The sequence below is a fragment of the Schistocerca americana genome, chromosome 1 (assembly GCF_021461395.2).
Source record: "Schistocerca americana isolate TAMUIC-IGC-003095 chromosome 1, iqSchAmer2.1, whole genome shotgun sequence".
NCBI lineage: Eukaryota > Metazoa > Arthropoda > Insecta > Orthoptera > Acrididae > Schistocerca > Schistocerca americana.
Window position 1 is genome coordinate 810,976,571 of NC_060119.1, and position 21,687 is coordinate 810,998,257.

The window sequence follows — 21,687 nt, forward strand, 5'->3', positions numbered from 1 at the left end:
TGATAGAGAACAAACAATGTATTTACCTTAATAGTGTTCAAAAGTCATAATATCTATATCAGTCCATGATATCCAACTGCCCAACACTACAATAGCAAATTCGAACAATGCCACCCAGCAACAGACTGCACACACACAGCCAGTGATTTTCATACAGAGCGCTAGGTGGCGGTGGCGTTACCAATATAAGAACCTAAACAGCCTACTTACACAACAAAGTGTAAAATATGTTACTGAAAGCTCTCCTGTAGATAAACATAAAAAATTATTTATTTACTGCAATGTTACTGTTACATTTTCTGTACTTAATGTGTGTGTGTGTGTGTGTGTGTGTGTGTGTGTGTGTGTGTGTGTGTGTGTGTGCGTGTGGGCGTGCGTACTTGCGTGATAGGCCTACTTAAAAATAATACTTAGGAATTATGTATCCCAAAATCTAGGTTTTGGATCAGTAAATAAATAATGAATTGCGATGGAGTCAGGCAGAGGCGTAGAAAGCAGTCTTACAACTTGTTGGTCCATGTTGCCTAGCATGCTCACGAAATCGAACAAATTCACTACTGAGAGGGAGTGCTCTTACATTTGCATAAAATCGTTAAGACCGAACACTATGTAACATAGTTGTGTTCGTTATTACGAAGTCCTGGAACATATTACAAAACATGAAACTGATTAGAAAAATATCTGGATATAACACGACACAAAGCAACTATCTGAGACACTGTAACTCCACGCCTCTATAAACTACACTATGCCTATCTTGTGTAACAAAGAATCATGTCTTTCATGGTATGATTTTCTGAAGCCTCAAGTCACCAACCTATTATTAACTGACATTTAATTATAACAAACTGTACCAAGAACAACGCATTTTGATAAATCTTCAATGGAACGACTTGCCTCCATAACACCCAGATTATAATATGAAAACAAGCAAACAAAAAAATTCTTAACCACTAACGTGAAGTTTCCTTTATTTTGCTACAACTATTCGTACCAATAACAACGCGTTTTCGAGAGTTACTTAGTATTGTGGTGCTTTGAAACAGCAAGTATTCATAACACCTAAGTTCTAACGTAAAATCCACCAAAAATGGGCTTCAATAGAAAACGACGAAATCCAGTTTGGCGTCTTCCAGTTTCCGGTCGTGTCGTAGATCACGAACTGAGATCTCAATGGCCACGTTTCCCTCCACGAAGCAAAGATATGACTCGTTTTATTCTGTGTTTCATGCAATAGAATGTTACGGAGCTTGGGAAAAACCATGCTGTGACGTCACAAAACTCGACCAGCTCCTCGTCCACGAACACTGTCTCGTTGCGTGTGAGAATGGATTTTTATATTTCTTCTATACAAAGGGACTTCTGATCGTCTCGACTAAACCCGATACGTCGGACGCAGCGCTCGCGTCACTTACAAAACACTCAGTACTCGTGTGTGCATCGGACTGACCTGGAGCCGAGCACCTTGCGCGACTCCTCGCCGTCGACCTCAGGGTCCGCGTGGGGCCCTTGGAGTGGGCCGGCGCGCACTGGGGCCACCAGCGCTGCGAGCACCAGCAGCAGCAGCGGCCGCGGCAGCCGCCTCGGGCGCTCCATGTCGCCCACCTGCAACAACACCAGCACACCAGCTCTCACTACGTGGCAGTCTAGCACACACGGAGCTTCCTTATCATCTACGAAGGGCATAGCCAGCAAAGGCTAACGATTGTACACGTTAATGGTGAATGAAAATCTTCCGCACTGGCTGTTAAAACAGTTGTAATAAAAACTCACTTCAAGTTTCGAGTCAATAGAGATGCATCTTCAGGTGATCTGTACAAGAAATTAAAACATTACAGAATTACAATGGCTTGAAAATATACGAGGATTGTCCAGAAAGTAAGTTCCGATCGGTCGCGAAATGGAAACCACAGTGAAAACCAGAAACGTTTTATTTGCAACAGTTAGGTACACCTTCCACCTTCCACCTACATAGTCGCTCCCGAGGAGAGATGAGACTAAGGGGTAGCCGAAAACAGATAGTATTGTGGGTGATCAAACACTTCTCATCGGAAACGCTGCAGGAGCGTCTTTTTATTGCCCCTGCAGTGTGCGGCCGAGAATTGGCATGAAGAAGGAAGTGCTCGACAGTTGTGTTATGTGGGATGCATGACACAGGCGAAATCTCTAACCAGGCCGTCTTGCTTGGCGGGAGACGCTATTCCCTACGCATCATTACGTGCTCACTGTTCACTCAAAACTGAAAAGAGCGACGCGACACGATCGACAGACATACTAGAGACACTGCCCAACACATCTGTGCAAAGCTTTACCGGATTTTCCCAGTGGTTTCCATTTCACGGCCGATCGGAACTTACTTTCTGGACAACCCTCGTATTTGGCCACCATAAACCTCTATATATTAGTGATGACTATGCACTCAAAGGTTTTTTAAACAGTCAAGGCCCAAAAAAGTGGCTTTTTAGAGCCTAGTACCATCGTTCATCGTTAAGATAAAAGCAGATAGCATGCTAAAAGCTGTAGTACATGATTAAAATGATTGGGACCGCAGTGATAGGAAGCTTGATAAGTCTATTTAAATTACTGACTACCGCATAATTGTGCAAACTAACTAAAACACCATATTAACATGTCTTAACTTCGACAGACAGATATAACAGGGCTTGAACGTCTTTCCATGTCGTAGAAACCATAGAAGCGTGTACGGTGCCAGCGTAAACTGTACTGAACGTACAGCGTAAAATGTACTATACTGACGAAATTATATGCCCCGTCTTGTTGTCTTTCACGACAAACTATAATGGCCTTACGTTTCAGCAAGATAATGCCCGCCCACACACGGCGAGACTTTTTACTGCTTGTTTTCGTGCTTGTCAAACCCTATCTTGGCCAGCCAGGTCGCTGTGTCTCTCCCTAATTGAGAACGTTTCCGTTGGGTCATTATGGTCAAGGTCCTCCAACCAGGTCGGTATTTTGACAATGCAACGCGCCAGTTGGACAAAATGTGGTAAGACATTCCTCAGGAGGACATACAACAACTATGTCAATCAGTGCCAAGCCGAATAACTGCTTCCATAAGGGCCAGAGGTGGAGGATCGCGTTACTGATTTTCTCAATTTTTGAAACTCTTTCTCGTGAATAAATCATCCAATTTTTCTAAAACTGCAATCGTTTATTTGCCTACGCATGTACATCACATCAAGCGATTTCCGTTCTGTTCGGATAATTCCTTCGTGGTGCGTCGTTTTTTTTCTTTGGCTTAGAGCATACTTTATATCTCGCGCATTTTGATGCATCACTCATTTTCGTTTGTACATGCTCCCAGTAGGTGGTAGCATCGGCTGGAAGACAGCTGTCTAACGCAGCTGCAGCATGTCTTCGAGAAATACAGTTTTCTTTTTTTTAATTTTCGGCTGGAATGTGTTTAGAAAATGCTGTAATATGTCAATATACTCTATGCTATCGAATAAATGATTGTTCATTTCATCATAACCATGCTGCTACGTATTTTTTTCGATATAGCGCTGCGAGTACATTCGCCAACGGCCAATATTTTCACATTCCAATGAAACTGTTTTTTACAATTTCTGGGTGTTTAATATTGAGTTTCCAGAGCATTACACATATTTCAATTATTTTATAACACAAACGACATTCATTTCTAATATATTTTAAGAGTTTGGTGAATACCAGCAGTTTTTTATATTGAGTTTTTAATCTTATTTTGCCCGACGACAGTGCATTGACCACTAATATAAGCTTTTTATTTATAAAATCTAAGCTCAAGACTGAAGGAGTTAAAGGTGACAGATAACGAAATGACCAAATATTTCTGTTTTTCCTTCAATATGTACACAGTAAATACACCTTTACAAATATAATTTTATAATTTACTCATAGTTCGCCGTTATGATTTGTTTCTGTCCAATGTATTTTAATTTTGGAAGAAATAAACTTGAATAAATTTGAGTTCGGCCACTACTATAACACACTGCCCGCACATGACTTCGTGGGAAAAGCGTGAAGGGAGTTTGGCTCTTTATGTTCCATCGAAAACGAAACCATCACAAGCTGAGCGGAAAGTACGAAGCGACATGAACGGGGAAGGAAATCGACCACATCCTTTTCAAGAAAGTCACATCGACATTGAATTTACTCTGTGGAGAGGAACGACAGAAAATCTAACTCGAAATGGCCGGGAAGGTTTTTGAACGCCGCTCTTTCTGATTGGTGTTCTAGTCCGTTAACCGGCGCTCCATCTCGTTTGCTGGGTTTCGTGGCATTAGGCAACTTTGCTGAAGAGAGGAAAGAAATGGTTCAAATGGCTCTGAGCACTATGGGACTTAACATCTGAGGTCATCAGTCCCCGAGAACTTACAGGGTGATTCAAAAAGAATACCACAACTTTAAAAATGTGTATTTAATGAAAGAAACATAATATAACCTTCTGTTATACATCATTACAAAGAGTATTTAAAAAGGTTTTTTTTCACTCAAAAACAAGTTCAGAGATGTTCAATATGGCCCCCTCCAGACACTCGAGCAATATCAACCCGATACTCCAACTCGTTCCACACTCTCTGTAGCATATCAGGCGTAACAGTTTGGATAGCTGCTGTTATTTCTCGTTTCAAATCATCAATGGTGGCTGGGAGAGGTGGTCGAAACACCATATCCTTAACATACCCCCATAAGAAAAATCGCAGGGGGTAAGATCAGGGCTTCTTGGAGGCCAGTGATGAAGTGCTCTGTCACGGGCTGCCTGGCGGCCGATCCAACGCCTCGGGTAGTTGATCTTTTTCGTAGGACTCTCCATACAGTTGATTGTGGAATTTGCAGCTCTCTGCTAGCTCTGCGAGTCGATTTTCCTGGGCTGTGAACAAATGCTTGCTGGATGCGTGCTACATTTTCATCACTCGTTCTCGGCCGTCCAGAACTTTTCCCTTTGCACAAACACCCATTCTGTTTATACCAACGTTTAATACACCACCTATCAGGAGGTTTAACACCATACTTCGTTCGAAATGCACGCTGAACAACTGTCGTCGATTCACTTCTGCCGTACTCAATAACACAAAAAGCTTTCTGTTGAGCGGTCGCCATCTTAGCATCAACTGACGCTGACGCCTAGTCAACAGCGCCTCAAGCGAACAAATGTACAACTAAATGAAACTTTATAGCTCCCTTAATTCGCCGACAGATAGTGCTTAGCTCTGCCTTTTGTCGTTGCAGAGTTTTAAATTCCTAAAATTGTGGTATTCTTTTTGAATCACCCTGTAGAACTACTTAAACCTAACTAACCTAAGGACATCACAAACATCCATGCCCGAGGCAGGAATCGAACCTGCGACCGTAACGGCCGCGTGATTCCAGACTGAAGCGCCTAGAACCGCTCGGCCACACCGGCCGGCGCTGAGGAGAGGAGACACATTAGGTGTTCTCCCTGCCCTCAGCTCTCCGCCTTAGCAACGAATGCTCCTTCTGGATTCTGCAGTTCCGTCGCAACTCCCAATTTTTTTCTCAGCAACAATTTTCTAACAGTGTACAGGCAGCCGTACATTTGAGCAGAAATTTGATTTTTCCAATATTTGCATTTTTAAGAAATGTATTCGCAGTTGCGAACACGAACAACTATCAGCTGTGTAATGGACTGACGACAATGACAAATTGTGCCTGACCGGGACTCGAACCCGGATTTCCCGCTTATCGCGATCGGTCGCCTTACCATTTGGCTATCCGAGCACGACTCACGGCCAGAACCAAACTTCCATATGTCGTCAACCATGTGCTTACATCCCGTATTCGTACATCCATTATGTATATTTCCATACAGTGGAGACATTTTACTTGAAAGCCGCTTACCCGGTGTCGGCGGATACATAGAATATAGGAGTGTCTACGTTAGTGTGAAATACGATGCTAAGTTCCTTTGGACATACATACGCATGTCCGAAGGAACATCGCGTCGTAATTCGGAATAACATAGGCACTGCAATATCGTATTTGCATTTTCATCGACATTTTATGCTGTAACAATAATGTTTGTAGCGTCAGCAGAAACAAAGGTTTACTTCAAAAGAATAGGCATACGGACAGTAAATCGCAGTATTACCTCTGTCATTCATTCGCCTATACACCTCAAGTGGAGCTCAACTACCACAGTATGAGACGTCTACATACACAACTCTCTTTTGACAATCACCATAAAGTTTGTGATATAGAGCGTTTTTCATTGTGCGATGTGTAAATATTCCTTCTCGTCGCATTCACAGACGAAGCGTGAGGAGAAAGTTTGTGCGTCTCTGCGTGAGCTGTTGTAAGTCGAATTTTATCTGTTTAACCTCTAAGGTATAAATATGTGGCTAAAAACCATTGCCGTCAGAAAGTATTAAGGCAGTAGATTATGAGTAAAATCACACTTCTTAGTAGTAGTCACGTCCTACTCAAAGCGACGCTGCGACATCGTAATTCTGCCGCCCTTCTTGGAGTGATCAAACATACTCCCTCTCAGAGGAACATGAGGACTGTCTTGCGGGATTGTGTGTTTGATTATAGCGTTACCCAAAGTAAACATTATCTCAGAAACTTGGACAAAGTGAACTCTGTAGAATATGAGTGGGGGCTGCCACACTTTGATAAGAATTCTTCTTCTTACCTCACGCTCATAAGACATTTAGAGTGTAGGACTTCTAGCTTAAAGGGGGAAGAGGAATGGCGGGGGGGGGGGGGGGGGCATTGGTCGAAAAGAGGGCAGATCTGTCGGATAAATATATCATTTAGTTAACCAGTGAGAAACGCTGACCATGGATATTCTGAAGGACAGAAGAACTTACCTAAAACGAAAATTTTTTTATCATTCATTTGCATTACCAACTTTCCTTTGCCTTTGCCGTGTCTTTAACAACAACAATTTAAAGTAGAGGGGGATGGCAGTAAAATAAGGATATTTATAAATGAATATCAGGGTTTTAACGCTTTATAATATTTATTACATTAAACTTACAGTTATAAATGATATGTCAAATGAAAGAGCAACTCAGTTTCACCAAGAACCCTATAAATGTTCAATGTGAGCACCATTTGTCACACAGCACACATCAAGTCTATAGCCGAGTTCTGCTGGTAGGCCGCAAGGGGCCCAATGACAGGGCTTGCTTTGCATGGCCTCCACGTTCACCCGACCTAACGCAATGCGATTTTGTTTCCTTTGGGGCTTCATCAAGGATGGTGTGTACGTGCCTCCGCTACCAGCAGACCTCTCTGAATTAAGAAACCCCATTGAAGCAGCTGTTGCTACAATCACTGAAGACACACTTATTAACGTTTGGGAAGAACTCGGCTATAGACTTGATGGGTGCCGTGTGACAAATGGAGCTCACATTGAACATTTATAAGATTCTTGGTAAAACTGTTTGAGTTCCTCTTTCATTTTACATATCGTTTATAACTGTAAGTTTAATATAATAAATATTATAAAGCGTTAAAACCCAATATTCATTTATAAACACCCTGTATGTATAGGGAAGTGTGCCGTTGACGATTATGTGGGTTGGAAAAGATGAAGCTTCATCTTGTCTCATGCCATAATTCTACGGAAGAGCCGCAACGGACTCAGCGAGCTTAACGCGCCCATCTGACGTAAGAATCACCTACAAAAATGTTTCATGCCTTCAAAGTACGAGACAAGGTTTGGACTTTAGGTAATGACATTGTAATGGAGTGATCGACGAAAGCTGACCGTCTAACCCTGACGTTTCACCATATTTCAGGCAGTGAATCACTGTAAGTATCTAAAGAAAATGTAAATTATCGACGAAAGCAATGATACAAAAACTCTTGTTCGGACCATTCTTGAGTAACCCTCTTCAGTCTGGCACCCTTCCCGGATAAGGTTTGTAGTATCATAGGTTGTCGAGATTGCTAGATCCGTCGCCTCGAAGATTCCCGCGGGCGCCACGAATAGCGCTTTGAACACCGCCGTCAATGAAGAACCTGCAGGCAGCCGGCCAATGAAGACCGCAAGGACGGTGTTGTAACAGGCGGCCACCTGGGCGCCAGTCTTTTTCCTCTGCTTCTCCTTGTAGCTCCGAGCGTGTAGTTGTCGATCAGTTATGTTGCTAGTTGGTGCCAAACTTCACTCCACGTTGTTGATAATGAGCCCTACCGGCAAATATTCATTGTATATAGACGCATGCCCGTCTTGGGCCTCTGCATGTAGCTAGCCGTGGTCGCCCACAAGTTGGCAACAGTATAGCAGTTCTTCAGAACAAAGTTGAGCAAAAGCGCATTTGTGGCAACTAATATTTTGCTTGCCTGTCCAGATTCCTACGGCGACAGATCCTCTGGCAACCTTCCACCCATTTGCCATTAGCACCGTGCACGTAACTTTTGCTTCTCAGAAGAGGGTTAATAGAAAAGCCAGAGAAGTTCCAAAGAAAAGTGGTGCGTTTCGTCACGGGATTGTTTAAAAGCGCGCGGTTTTTACCAGGATGCCCAACAAACTCCAGTGGCAGACACTACAAAGAATAAAGGCGTTGTGAATCACAGAGGTTTACTCTTAAAATTCCGCAAGGGTCCGTAGAGCTCATACCGAGCCTTATATCAATGATACAATTGTAGTTCTTTCCATTTTGGTGCTGCACCGATTTATTCATCAACACCAGTTCTTGCTTCTGTTTCAAACTGTTTGGTATTCTGACTCTTTTTCTTCTTCTACTACTTCAAGGGGTGGGAGCCGGTTTATTCCAAAACCAAACGAATTTAACAGAACTCTCCGTCTCTTTGTTTGCCATCCCGTATTCCGTCTTTCAGTTTGGTTAAAATGTAATACTTACCACTGCAAGCACTCGGGTGGTATCATTTGATATAATCATACTATATTTTGGTTGTGCCTAATTTCTTTTGTCAATGTTATTTTCACGTCTAAATATTGTCTTATGCGTTCACTTTATACTCTGTTTTGTTTTCTTCCTCACAATCGATTTTAATATGATAACAGGGCAGTTAAACAATCAAAAAACTCTTTCGCGTGATCAGTTGTATTTTGCCCTTTCAACAACCGGTAGTACAGAAAACCAGTTCATACTCTTAACACACACTATGTATATAGTGTAGTTTTGGAATTGTGTTGTGCATAAAAAGTAAAAAAAAGGTTTTAAAACAATAAAAAACAAAAATGAAAAACAGAGCAGTAGTTCCAAAGTGGGCGAAGTCGGAACGAGGGATCGAAATTTTTGTTCTGATACTGTTCCGAGGGATATCGCAGATTAGGACCTACTTCCAATTCCCAGACATATTCAGCAACTGCGAACTACGAAGCATTGTAGGCTTCGCAAGTTCAATATATTCAGCGACGGCCCCCAAATCAGAGCGGCCTCCCCTATCCGCCACCTGGGAATCCACCCGCGACGTGGTCTTCTGCCTCTACTACCAACTCATAGTCCTGCCTGAGGGTTTGGCTTTTACGGTCACCTGGTCAGCCACAAAGGACCGGGTGGATTTGACGAAAGTCGTTCTCACTACGCTCCATTCCTGAGTGGAGCAGGAAAATGGCGTATTACAAGTACCGTCCACCCCACACCGAAAGGTGACTTGCGAAGTATAGAATTCGATGTGGAAGATTTGGTCATAAACAATGCTTTCTGTGTTTCTGTACGGATGAGAGGAACAGCATAGTCGCGCTCTATCAAAACTACCGTTTGGTAGTAGTTTTGGTGCACTACTTCTATGATGTAGCAAGTGGTATAATTGGTAGAACTGGTAGGAAAAAAAAAAACGTAAATGAATGTGAAAGAGAGAAACTGGAAGTTGACGACTTATCTTTGTTTTATTGTTTGTTTGGTTCTTTGTTTCACAAACATTTGGAACTGCACATTATTCCACTGCGTATTTTACACTGAAGAGCCAAAGCAACTGGTACACCTGCCTAATACTCTGTAGGGCCCTGGCGAGCACGCAGAAGTGCCGCAACACGACGTGGCACGGACTCGTCTAATGTGGAAGTAGTGCTGGAGGAAACTGACACCATGAATCCTGCAGGGCTGTCCATAAATACGTAAGAGTACGAGGGGGTGCATATCTCTTCTGAACAGCACCTTGCATGGCATCCCGGATATGCTCAATAACATGCATGTCTGCGGAGTTTGATGGCCAGCGGAATGTTTAAATTTGGAAAGTGTTCCTGGAGCCACTCTGTAGCAGTTATGGACGTGCGGGGTGTCGCATTGTCTTGCTGGAATTGATCAAGTCCGTCGAAATGCACAGTGAACTGAATGGATGCAGGTGATCAGACAGAATGCTTACGTACGTGTCACTTGTCAGAGACGTATATAGACGTATCAGGGGTCCCAAATCACTCCAACTGCAGACGCCCCACCATTAAAAAGCCTCCACTATCTTGAACGGCCCCCTGCTGACATGCAGGGTCCATGGCTTCATGAGGTTCTCTCCATACTTGTACACGTCCGTTCGCTCGATACAATTTGAAACGAGACTCGTCCAACCAGGCAACACGTTTCCAGTCATCAACAGTCCTATGCCGGCGTTGACGGGCCCAGGTGAGGCGTAAATCTTTGTGTGGGCAGTCATCAAGGGTACACGAGTGGGCCTTCGGCTGCGAAAGCCCATATCAATGATGTTTCGTTGAATGGTTCGTACGCTGGCACTTGTTGATGGCCAGCATTGAAATCCGCAGCAATTTGCGGAAGGGTTGCCGTTCTGTCGCGCTGAACCATTCTCCTCAGTCATCGTTGGTCTCGTTCTTGTAGGATCTTTTTCCAGCGGCAGCGATGTCGGAGATTTGATGTTTTGCCGGATTCCTGATCTCCACGGTACACTCATGTAATGGTCGTACAGGAAACTCTCCACTTGATCGCTACCTCGGAGATGCTGTGTCCCATGACTCGTGCGCCGACTATAACATCACGTTCAAGCTCACTTAAATCTTGATAATCTCCCATTGTAGCAGCAGTAACCGATCTAACTGCGTCAGACAATTTTTGTCTTATATAGGCGTTGCGAGGACAGCGCGGTATTCTGCCTGTTTATATTTCTCTGTATTTGAATACACACGCATATACCAGTTTCTTTGGCGCTTCCGTGTATATTCTTACAGAATATAAATTTCGTTTTATAAGTAATAAATATGAGTTGATCGCGTAACTTCTGCGCTTTTATGTAATCAAAACAAATGCGTTTGATGTACGTACAGTTTACATACACTAACATAAAAGAATATATAATTATTGTTGTTATATTGTACTCAGTAGAACATCCTTCATCGTGATCAAAGTTAGTAGATTCCTGTTATTTTTGATGAATGTGAAAGTTTTTTTTATGAATAACAGAAACGTATTTCATATAAGTTCGACGAAGTATTGACGCGATGTGTGGTGTATTTTGGTTTTGCGTTTTTTCCTAATATTACGTTTTCGTTGAGGAAATTGCGCTGTTTCATAAATCTATGTTGTTTTCTTTATTTTTACTATAGCATATTTCTATTTCACATTAAAAAAATCAACAACCTTCGAAAAAAACCTGAATTAAACTTTGACAATTTCAGTTTTGCTACTGTTATTCTTAAATAACAGACAAGAGGATAAATATGTGGAACAAAAACAATCCTTATGTAACCCGGCCCTTATATATCCTGAGTCAGCATCTAAACAGTTCACCGCCTCCAGTTTTTATGGTAATCTAGTTTATGAGATAACCCGCGATAGGTATGCAACGCACCTAATGTACAGGTACGCGGGTACGACCTTAACTGACTGAAGCTACTAGGAAAACTACGGTAGCCAACGCGAACTTACGGTAGTCTACGGTAGCCTACAGCAGTTTTTCTACTCTAAACAAGAATAAACGTGAATCAGTAAAGCGTTAAGAAAGAGTAGCGGTACAGCGAGCCTGAGTGTTCTCGCAGTCAGGGCGCGCTACACGACGGCGGCTGGTGCGTGACGCGCAGCTGACCGGCAGGTCAGCAGGCGGAGTGCGATTAGGCGATGCGAGCCGCGTGTCAAGGCCGGGGGAAGGCCGGGGCCTTGCGGGGGCAGTGACCCTGCCGGGCACCGCGACGCTCCGTCACGGTCCGCGGCGCCGGCGCTATGCGACGGACAACTGCAGCCTGATCGCGGACACGCCACGTCTCCTGAGCTGCAGGCCGCGTCACGCCAGCCACGACCGGTACGCGTAAGGGTGATAAAAACTCCCCGGGAAAAATGTTAGTCGTCCCGCAAACGAGCACACTGACCTGTTTACAGCGATATATACTCAGGTGAAAAAAGTAATGGGATACCTCATAATAACCATGAAATGAATACCCTAGCTGCGTACAGGCGTTGATATAAGTCAACGTGGACAGTTGAAAATGTGTGCCCCGACCGGGACTCGAACCTGGGATCTCCTGCTTACATGGCAGACGCTCTATCCATCCTTCTTTTTTTTTTAATCTCATTTTGTTCGTTTTCGTTCGTTCTATCTGCTCGGGGCGGACGTCGCAAGACACCCGTTTCAGTTCGTCGTCGATTCATTCACTCAGTTTTTATTTTTTTAAATTTTTTTATTACAGAGGGCAGCTAACCCTCCGACCGAACACGCTGAGTTAACGTGCCGGCTCCATCTGAGCCACCGAGGACACAGAGGAGTAGTGCGACTGCAGGGACTTATCTCTGGCACGCCTCCCGTGAGACCCACATTCGCAACTTATTGTCCCGCACTATATTCATAGTGTCCCTGCCCATTATACTCATTACTCGCGGCTTTACTGCCGACTCCCGTAAGAGTTCGGGCACTGTTTCTGAATCCGCACAGAAGAAGATGGTCAAATGGCCGGTGAGCCTTAACATGCATATATATATGAAGGTGGTATCTGTTCTTTCGGACATGTGCGAAAGAACAGATACCATCTTCATATATAAACATACCTCATAATATTGAGTCTGCCCTCTTTCTGCCCGGCGTAGTGCAGCAACTCGACGTAGTAGGGATTCAACAAGTCGTTGGAAGTCCCCTGCAGAAATAGTGAGCCATGCTGTCTGTAAAGCTGTCTGTAACAGCGAAAGTGTTGGCAGTGCAACTTTCCTGCACGAAATGACCTCCCGATTATCTCCCATAAATGTTCGATAGGATTCATGTAGAGCAAACTGGGTGCCCATATCAATCGCTCAAATTGTCCAGAATGTTCTCCAGACCATTCTCGAACACCTGTGGTGACATGATACAATGTCATCCATAAAAATTCCATCATTGTTTGGGAGCATGAAGTCAATGAAGCTGCAGACGGTCCATAAGCAATCAATGACCGGTTCCATTATGTTGCCACCACCAGCTTGCACAGTACCTTGTTGACAATCTGGGCCCATGGCTTCGTGGCGTCTGAGCCACGCTAGAACCCTACCATGTCCTATGCGTCTAGTACCAACAACCATTCCGCTTTCAAAGATTGTTAATTCCGGCCGTACAGCGATAATCTTGTCGGAAACCTTTCCACATGAATCATCTGAGTACAAATGACAAACAAATGTACTTTATTCCTTTATTATAATATTGTGGCTAGAGCAAACCAAAGACTGCGATTCATTGGCAGAATGCTTATGAGGTGCAACAGGTCTACTAAAGAGACATCTTACATCACGCTTGTCCGCCCTATTCTGGTGTGTTGCTGTGCGGTGTGGGATCCGCATCAGGTGGGACTGACGGATGGCATCGAGAAAAGTACAAGGAAGGGCAGCTCGTTTTGTATTATCGCGAAATAGGGGAGATAGTGTCACAGACATGATACGTGAATTGGAGTGGCAATCATTAAAACAAAGGCGTTTTTCGTCGCGACGGGATCTTCTCATGAAACTTCAATCACCATTTTTCTCCTCCGATTGCGAAAACATTCTGTTGGCACCCATCTACGTAGGGAGAAATGATCACCACTATAAATAAGAGAAATCAGGGCTCGCACAGAAAAATTTAAGTGCTCGTGTTTCCCGCGTGCCGTTCGAGAGTGGAACGGTAGAGAGACAGCTTGAAGGTGGTTCATTGAACGCTCTGCTAGGCATTTTGTTCTGAATAGCAGAGTAATCACGTAGATGTAGATAGATGTAGTGCTTGTGCACGTGAAGCTACCGTCATCTCTATATCTGCATATCGCTATCCCATAGCTTTTGTCATCTCAACGTATATCGTTCAGAACTCGTACCAGGATGTCACGTAACCCTCCTCGTGCACCCCCCCCCCCCCCCTCCAGTCTCTGACGTAAGTCGTGACAGTGAAGTAATGTCGGCGTGCCAGTCCACTGAATGTAGCACAGCACATAGGGTCGGCGTGGAGACGCAACAGAATGGCAGAAATGAGCTACCGTTGCTGGACATACCAGTGGCCACACTCCGAACGAAAGTAGCCCTTTTATTTTATGTATCGATATTTACTGTCCAATATGTCTAGAAGGGATGGTGCAGCACTGTCATCCGTGTGACGCTGCATAGGAACAGTGATCGTGAAAAGATCCTAACCAGCAATGTTCGCACACAAGTGTCATGAAAACCGGTTCTAATCCGATGGGAATTGTTGCTTTGATAAAGGGAGGCCCATCTCAACAAGTTTCCGAGACGGCAGTGCGTCAAGTAATCGCGGTATATACCGTCACTCCAAAAAAAAGTTTCTAAACTCGATTAATAAGAAACAGGTGGTAGTTTTAATGTTTCAGGAGTTCTGTATAGCCTCGCCTCACTTGAATACAAAGCACAGAACGCTCACACAACCATGTGTTCTACACAGAGGCGACAAAAGTCGTGGGATAGCGATATACACATACATAGATGGCGGTAGTTTATCGTACACAAGGTATGAAAGGGCAGCGCACTGGCCGATCGGTCATTTGTACTCTGGTGATTCATCTGAAAAAATTTTATGTGATTATCGCCGCGCTACAGGAATTAACAGACTTCAAACCCGGAATGGTAGTTGTAGCTAGGCGCATGGGACATTCCATTTCGGAAATCGTTAGGGAAGTCAGTAGTCTAAAATCCACAGGCTCAAAAGTGTGCAGAGAAGACCAAATTACAAGCTTTACTTCTCACTATGGACAACGCAGTGGCCGACGGGCTTCACTTAATGACCGAGAGCAGCGCCGTTTGCGTAGAGTTGATTGGTTGGTTGGTTTGGGGAAGGAGACCAGACAGCGTGGTCATCGGTCTCATCGGAATAGGGAAGCATGGGGAAGGAAGTCAGCCGTGCCCTTTCAGAGGAACCATCCCGGCATTTGCCTGGAGTGATTTAGGGAAATCACGGAAAACCTAAATCAGGATGGCCGGAAGCGGGATTGAACCGTCGTCCTTCCGAATGCGAGTCCAGTGTCTAACCACTGCGCCACCTCGCTCGGTGCGTAGAGTTGTCAGTGCCAACAGATAAGCAATATTACGTGAATTTACCGCAGAATTCAGTGTGGGACGTGCGACGAACGTATCTGTTAGAACGGAAACCGGCGCCTGGTCAGATGAGTACCGATTTCAGCTGGTCAGAGCTGATGGGAGGCTTCGAGTAGGCGCAGACCCCGCGAAGCCACGGACCCAGGCTGTCAACACGGCACTGTGCGAGCTAGTGACGGCAACATAATGGTGTGGGCCGTGTTTATATGGAATGGATTGGCTCCTCTGGTCCAGATGAACCGATCATTGATTGTAAATAGTTATGTTCGGCTACTTGGAGCCCATTTTCAGCCATTCATTGATTTCGTGTTCCCAAACAACGACGTAATTTTTATGGATGACAATGCACCATGTCACCGGACCATAATTGTTCGTAATTGGTTTGGAGAACACTCTGGACAATTCTAACCAGTAGTTTGGCGACCCAGATGGCCAAACATAAATCCAATGGAACATTTATGGGACATAACCGAGAGATCAGTTCGTACACAAAATGCTGCACTGCCAACACTTTCGCAGTTGTGGAGCCCTGCAGATGTAGCATTTCTCAATATTACTGCAGGTGACTTCCAACGACGTGTTGAGTCCACGCCAAGTCGAGCTTCTGCACAATGGTGGGCAAAAGAAGGTCCGACACATCAGGAGGTACGCCATGACTTTTACCACCTCAGTGTACGTCTTGCTTTGAGATATTATTCAACTCCCGCGTCACATTGGCTTGAATGTCGGTTGGGTTGTTGTGTCGTTTTCTCGTTATGTACTAGGTTGGTACTGGTAACACCGTGTCTTGTTAGCCGTTTTGCATTTCAGTCAAGCTGCAGCAGGCGGCCATGTGTCGCTGGTTTTGTTCGGAAGGCAGGGTGCAAGGCACAAACTTTGCACACACTTTTCCCTCGTACGGAACATCCTGGAGAATATCTTCAAATCTGATGTTGCTCCATTGTGATTTGTGATAGAACACCATTGATACACAATGGTCGCGCGTCCACTACTTAACGCTACCTGCTGAATGATCGAATGCACATATGTTGTTTGCAGTGTTATTACTCTTAATTCTAGCTGCCACTATAGTTACTGCACTGACGCCGCTTATACGCCAGGAATAAAATCAATCTCGCACCTTTTCGAGCGAACGGAATATTTTCACTTTTCCACTCAGGGAGAGCAGCCAGTTGTACTGAACATTTACACCTGTAAGGTAGCAGTATAAATAAAGATCAGATTCGCACGTTACATGAGAGCTTTATACATCGCAATGGGAAGGTGAATATGGCACCTAACTTAATTTGGCAGTAATTAGCAAATTTGCCTAGCAGTATGTAATGCAGAAAGGGATGACATTAAATCCACGGTATTTGGTACACCGTTCCTGTCATGCATGTTTGAGATGAAGGTGAAACAAGCAGCGAGAGGCGTTTTGGTTTCGAATTCAGAGGGACGATGCAGAGGCAAGGTCGCGCTACAGGGGCTACCATGGAAACCACTTAAAGGGGTGTACCAGGTGGAAAGTCAATGACCGACCAGGTGACTCTGAAGGGGAGAGCGAGTATAACGGCCCATCTGAGGGAAGACAGGAAAGAAAGCTTTTAGGAAACTGTGTTTCGGAATTCCAAATGGATACGAAACAAGACCAGTGACACATTTTCGATCATGTGTCCGGAGAGTGGTAGACACGTGATAGGGTCAATGTACGCATTTAGGCGTCTAGAACGGGCACAAAACGTCCGATTGCGTTCACAGCAGCTGATATCCAGCTAGAAATTAGCTGTAGCATCGTTTAGCTCCAACTGTGGACAAACAAACCAGCCAATTAGTTAATTGTTCTTGTGAGAACTGAGAGGACCTTATAATATACACGCTGCTCCAACCATGCCCATGTATATCGCCACATTTTAAGACTAGGGATGAGTACATGTTCTCTTGCATAACTAGAAACATAAGGAAAGTTTCTACTGGAAAATTCAGCAAAGGTGTAATTTGTTTTATAGGAATTTCAGCGGAAGAGAGCGAACTAGCAGACGACAGCGCATCACAGCTTCAGGTAAATACCACGTGCAGAGGCATAAACTTGTTGGTTCACTAGCTTGCATCCACAGTAAACTCGATCGACCATGGGTATCCTTTTGCTCAATTTGTCACCTAACTAACCGTCCATCGTAGACTTGATTATCATCCTAAAAATAGTACTGAACTTTGAACTGGAATCGGACGATTTTCGTAGTACTGACCAACATCATAACGTATGTATAGGAATAATTTTGTAAAGAAACTTCTAGTTAAACTTACATATTGTCGTGTTTAGGAAAATTTATCCTTCTGAGAGTTAATATTTAATATTGTTGTGTTTAGGAATATTTCGCTTTTTGTGTTATCCTGACAACTGTTTTTTGCTGTCACATTGGAAACTGTGTAAAAGCGTGTATTTTTGTGCTAATATTGAACATGTCATTTCAACTTACACAGTTGTCTTCCACACTAGAATAAGTAAACCATAAATATCACACCTTACACACCCGTGCACACCCAACAAGCCAAGGCATGAGGGTACAAATCAATAAGAACTGAACAAATCACTTTCGTACTTACGTACAGAGGAATCGGCGTTACCTTATCCGTATAGCGCAATGCGCAGCGCGCTGCCTTGGGTGGAAGGGATGTCTGCCAGATCCGGATCGAATCTAAGCGGCGGATTAATGATCATTATCTGGTACACACTGGCCAGCCGGAGTCTGGTATTCAGGCGATTTCCTATTCTCGTTTAGGCAAATGCTGCTCCGCTCCCCGTATTTCGCCTCAGCGATTACGACACGCGAACACTTAAAATACGATAACATACAGAAGAAAGTTAAACGATTTACTGACAGAGGGAGCATACGACTTACCTCTCTAATGTTATCTTGATGACTGCGGCGTCAGGAAGGTCATCTGGCCACTAATATAAATACCAAAATGAAATTTGTCGAATAATTCGTTACTTAGATATATTAAAAATCTTTCAAATTATCGGTTTGCGGCAACTATTTGCAATCTTCGGCTGAACTTAATGCACTAAAAGGCGTCGTACAGATGTGTAGATAAATATAGTTAGGCACTTCGAGTATCATGAATTCATTTAACAAATTTCAATTAATGTACATCATACAGTCACATGACATAGAGACTGAAATGAGAAAATCACCCTGCGCTATCATACAGGATGAGGCAGCTAAGACAGACCGCCCCAAATATATTCCCAATGAAAACATGTATCGAGGTGCGGTTTTCGCCAAGCTATAGCGGACAATACGGCGGATTTCCTGACCTTCAAAAAAATGGTTCAAATGGCTCTGAGCACTATGGGACTTAACATCTCAGGTCATCAGTCCCCTAGAACTTAGAACTAATTAAACCTAACTAACCTAAGGACATCACACACATCCATGCCCGAGGCAGGATTCGAACCTGCGACCGTAGCGGTCGCGCGGTTCCAGACTGAAGCGCCTAGAACCGCTCGGCCACCAGCGGCCGGCTTCCTGACCTTCGCAAGTAGCAGTGATCGCCAGATTACGACATTGTTTTTTTTCCCTAATGTAACTACTGCATGTTCTTTTCCTGTGGCATTTGTGAGAAGCTTCTAAGAGTTCAACGATATGTCATGTATGGGACCTATCAAATGGTATCAAGATAACATACCCGCAAATCACTGTCCCGCCATCAGAGTAACAGGTTACACAAAAGTCTACCCTATTATACCGAATGCAAGCAAGTACGTAACTGAGGTATGGTTCTTGTGTTTACCTGTGCGGTTGAACCCCGTCAGTGTGTGTTCTGCTGTCGTAGCAATGAGCTAACTTGCTCTTAAAGCTACAGAGAAATTTACAATGCATAAAGCAAATGTCACTGAGAGGCATCTCGGAAGTACAAGAGGGATTAATCAAACGAGTGTTCTGTGAACACTACACTGCATCGTATTTCATCCTCTTCATATTTTAAGTAAATAATACAGGACACCCATTCGGAAAAGTGGAATAAAAGGTCGAAGTAGTCCACCGCCTAAATAAAGGGAATAAAACGGATTTGTTAGAAGGACTGGAGATATATTCACATTACATAAAATATGAAGATAAAGTATTTTTTAAAAAAGTTGAAGGTGAATCAGTAAATTTCTTCAGATGCTTCGACTATATACTAAAATCAACACGTATAAATAAGCACCACTGTAAAATGGATATAAGTAAGTTATGATTGTTAAGATAAAATACCCTCTGTACAAAAGCATATCATGTTCAGTGGAAGACCTATTATATTATCTCTGTCGGCTATATCCAAACATATCTTTATAGCTGTTTGTTTATGTAAGTATTCTCGATGTTTACTGTGCACAGAAAGTTGTGTGTGATGTTTAACATGTATGACACTCTGCACAAATGGCACATAAGAAAACTGTAAGTACAAATTCTTCCAAATTTCGCCATTAACTACACATAAAGATGGATAATCAATCAAATATTGTGCATTTTTTATATACTGCAGTAAAGTCAACACAATAAAGCAGAACCTCACACACCAAAAACATTACGTAAACATTTCATAGTACTTAGAAGCAAACGCACTTGAAAATGGGAATTATTTCCCGAAACGCATCACGTAAATGATAAATAAAAGAAAATCGTGACTGGTAGCAGAAAAGTTATTTTTAAACAAACCCGCAACTCTAACAGGAAAGGAACAACTCAACCAAACGGTAACAAAACATTCAACAATATTAAAATATAATATTAATATTTAATTCTCACGTAATGTAACATAGATGACGAGTTCTTAGGTACCTACAGCTCAGGAAGGATGAAGGAAATCCCAACGTCATGTTATGCGTTTTGTTTTATAGTCTTTAAGTTCATCCAGACCAGAAATTGTGGTTTTCGTCCTTCCTGTGCTTCCAGAAATTACACGCTTAGTGCATGTAATGCATCTAGCGAGTAAGACCTGACCGAACCGGAATGCCATTCTCCATGAAAAGTACGTGAAAGGTGCCCGGGATCCGGCGAAATGTTGCGTCATGTTCTCTCGTCCCTCCACAAGGCCGCGCCTGCTGGGTTGCCTACGCCTAGGATGTACGGACGAGACAAGCTGACGAACGGGTACCATACGTAGCAGTGAGCCCGCGGCGTGCGACACCTGATCACTTCTACAGCTGCGGGTCCCCATCTACTCGCAATCAGTCCATCAGTTATTTGGACTCCTGTTCGAATAATCGTTGCCGGTTACCTGTACCTTCATTTACTTACGTTTATAATGGGTCTTGTTTCCTGTCTTGATTTCTTAACATCGATTGTGAAGGGAGCCCTAAGAGTGTTGTACGAGTAAGGCTGAAAATACTCTGCCCCTTGAAACTGTTGGCTACCAGTGATACTTATAATCAACCTTTTCTCACGTCTGTTAGTCTACATCTACATCTACATGGTTACTCTGCAATTCACACTTAAGTGCCTGGCAGAGGGCTGATGGAACAATTTTCATACTACATCTCTACCATTCCACTCTTGAATGGCGCGTGGAGAAAAGGATCACCTAAATCATTCCGTTCGAGCTCTGATTTCTCTTAATTTATTATGATGATCATTTCTCCCTACGTAGGTGGGCGTCAACAAAATATTTTCGCTTCCGGAAGAGAAAGTTGGTGATTGAAATTTCGTAAATAGATCTTGCCGCAAAGAAAACCACCTTTGTTTCAGTGACTGCCACCCCAATTCGCGTATCATACTAGTGACACTCTCACCCCTGTTGCGCGCTAACACGAAACGAACTGCCCTTCTTTGCACTTTTTCGATGTCCTCTGTCACTCCTACCTGGTAAGGATCCCATACCGCGCAGCAATATTCCAGCAGAGGACGGACAAGTGTAACGCAGGCTGTCTCTTTAGTAGGTTTGTCGCATCTCCTAAGTGTTCTGTCAACAAAGCGCAGTCTTTGTTTCGCCTTACCCATAATATTATCTATATGGTCTTTCCAATTTAAGTTGCTCTTAATTGTAATTTCTAGGTATTGAGTGGAACTGACAGCCCTTCGATTTGTGCGATTTATCATATGCCCAAAATTTATCGGATTTCTTTTAGTACCCATGTGGATGACCTCGCACATTTCTTTGTTTAGTGCTAATTGCCACTTTTTGCACTATACAGAAATTCTCTCTAGATCGTTTTGTAATTGGAATTGATCGTCTGAGGATTTTACTAGACGATAAATTACAGCGTCATCTGCAAACAATCTAAGGGGGCTGCTCAGATTGTCACCTA

The 21,687-nt window shown here is 43.5% G+C and overlaps 1 protein-coding gene across 1 annotated transcript in view; it reads right to left on the reverse strand.

Moving 5' to 3' along the window:
- The window catches only part of LOC124594325 (serine-rich adhesin for platelets), a 111,073-nt gene extending 109,387 nt beyond the window's left edge, over nucleotides 1-1,686 (reverse strand). The window contains exon 1 of the mRNA XM_047132691.1: nucleotides 1,451-1,686. Coding sequence (XP_046988647.1) covers nucleotides 1,451-1,686 — 236 coding nt within the window. The remainder of the gene's footprint in view (nucleotides 1-1,450) is intronic.
- Nucleotides 1,687-21,687: the final 20,001 nt, after the last annotated feature.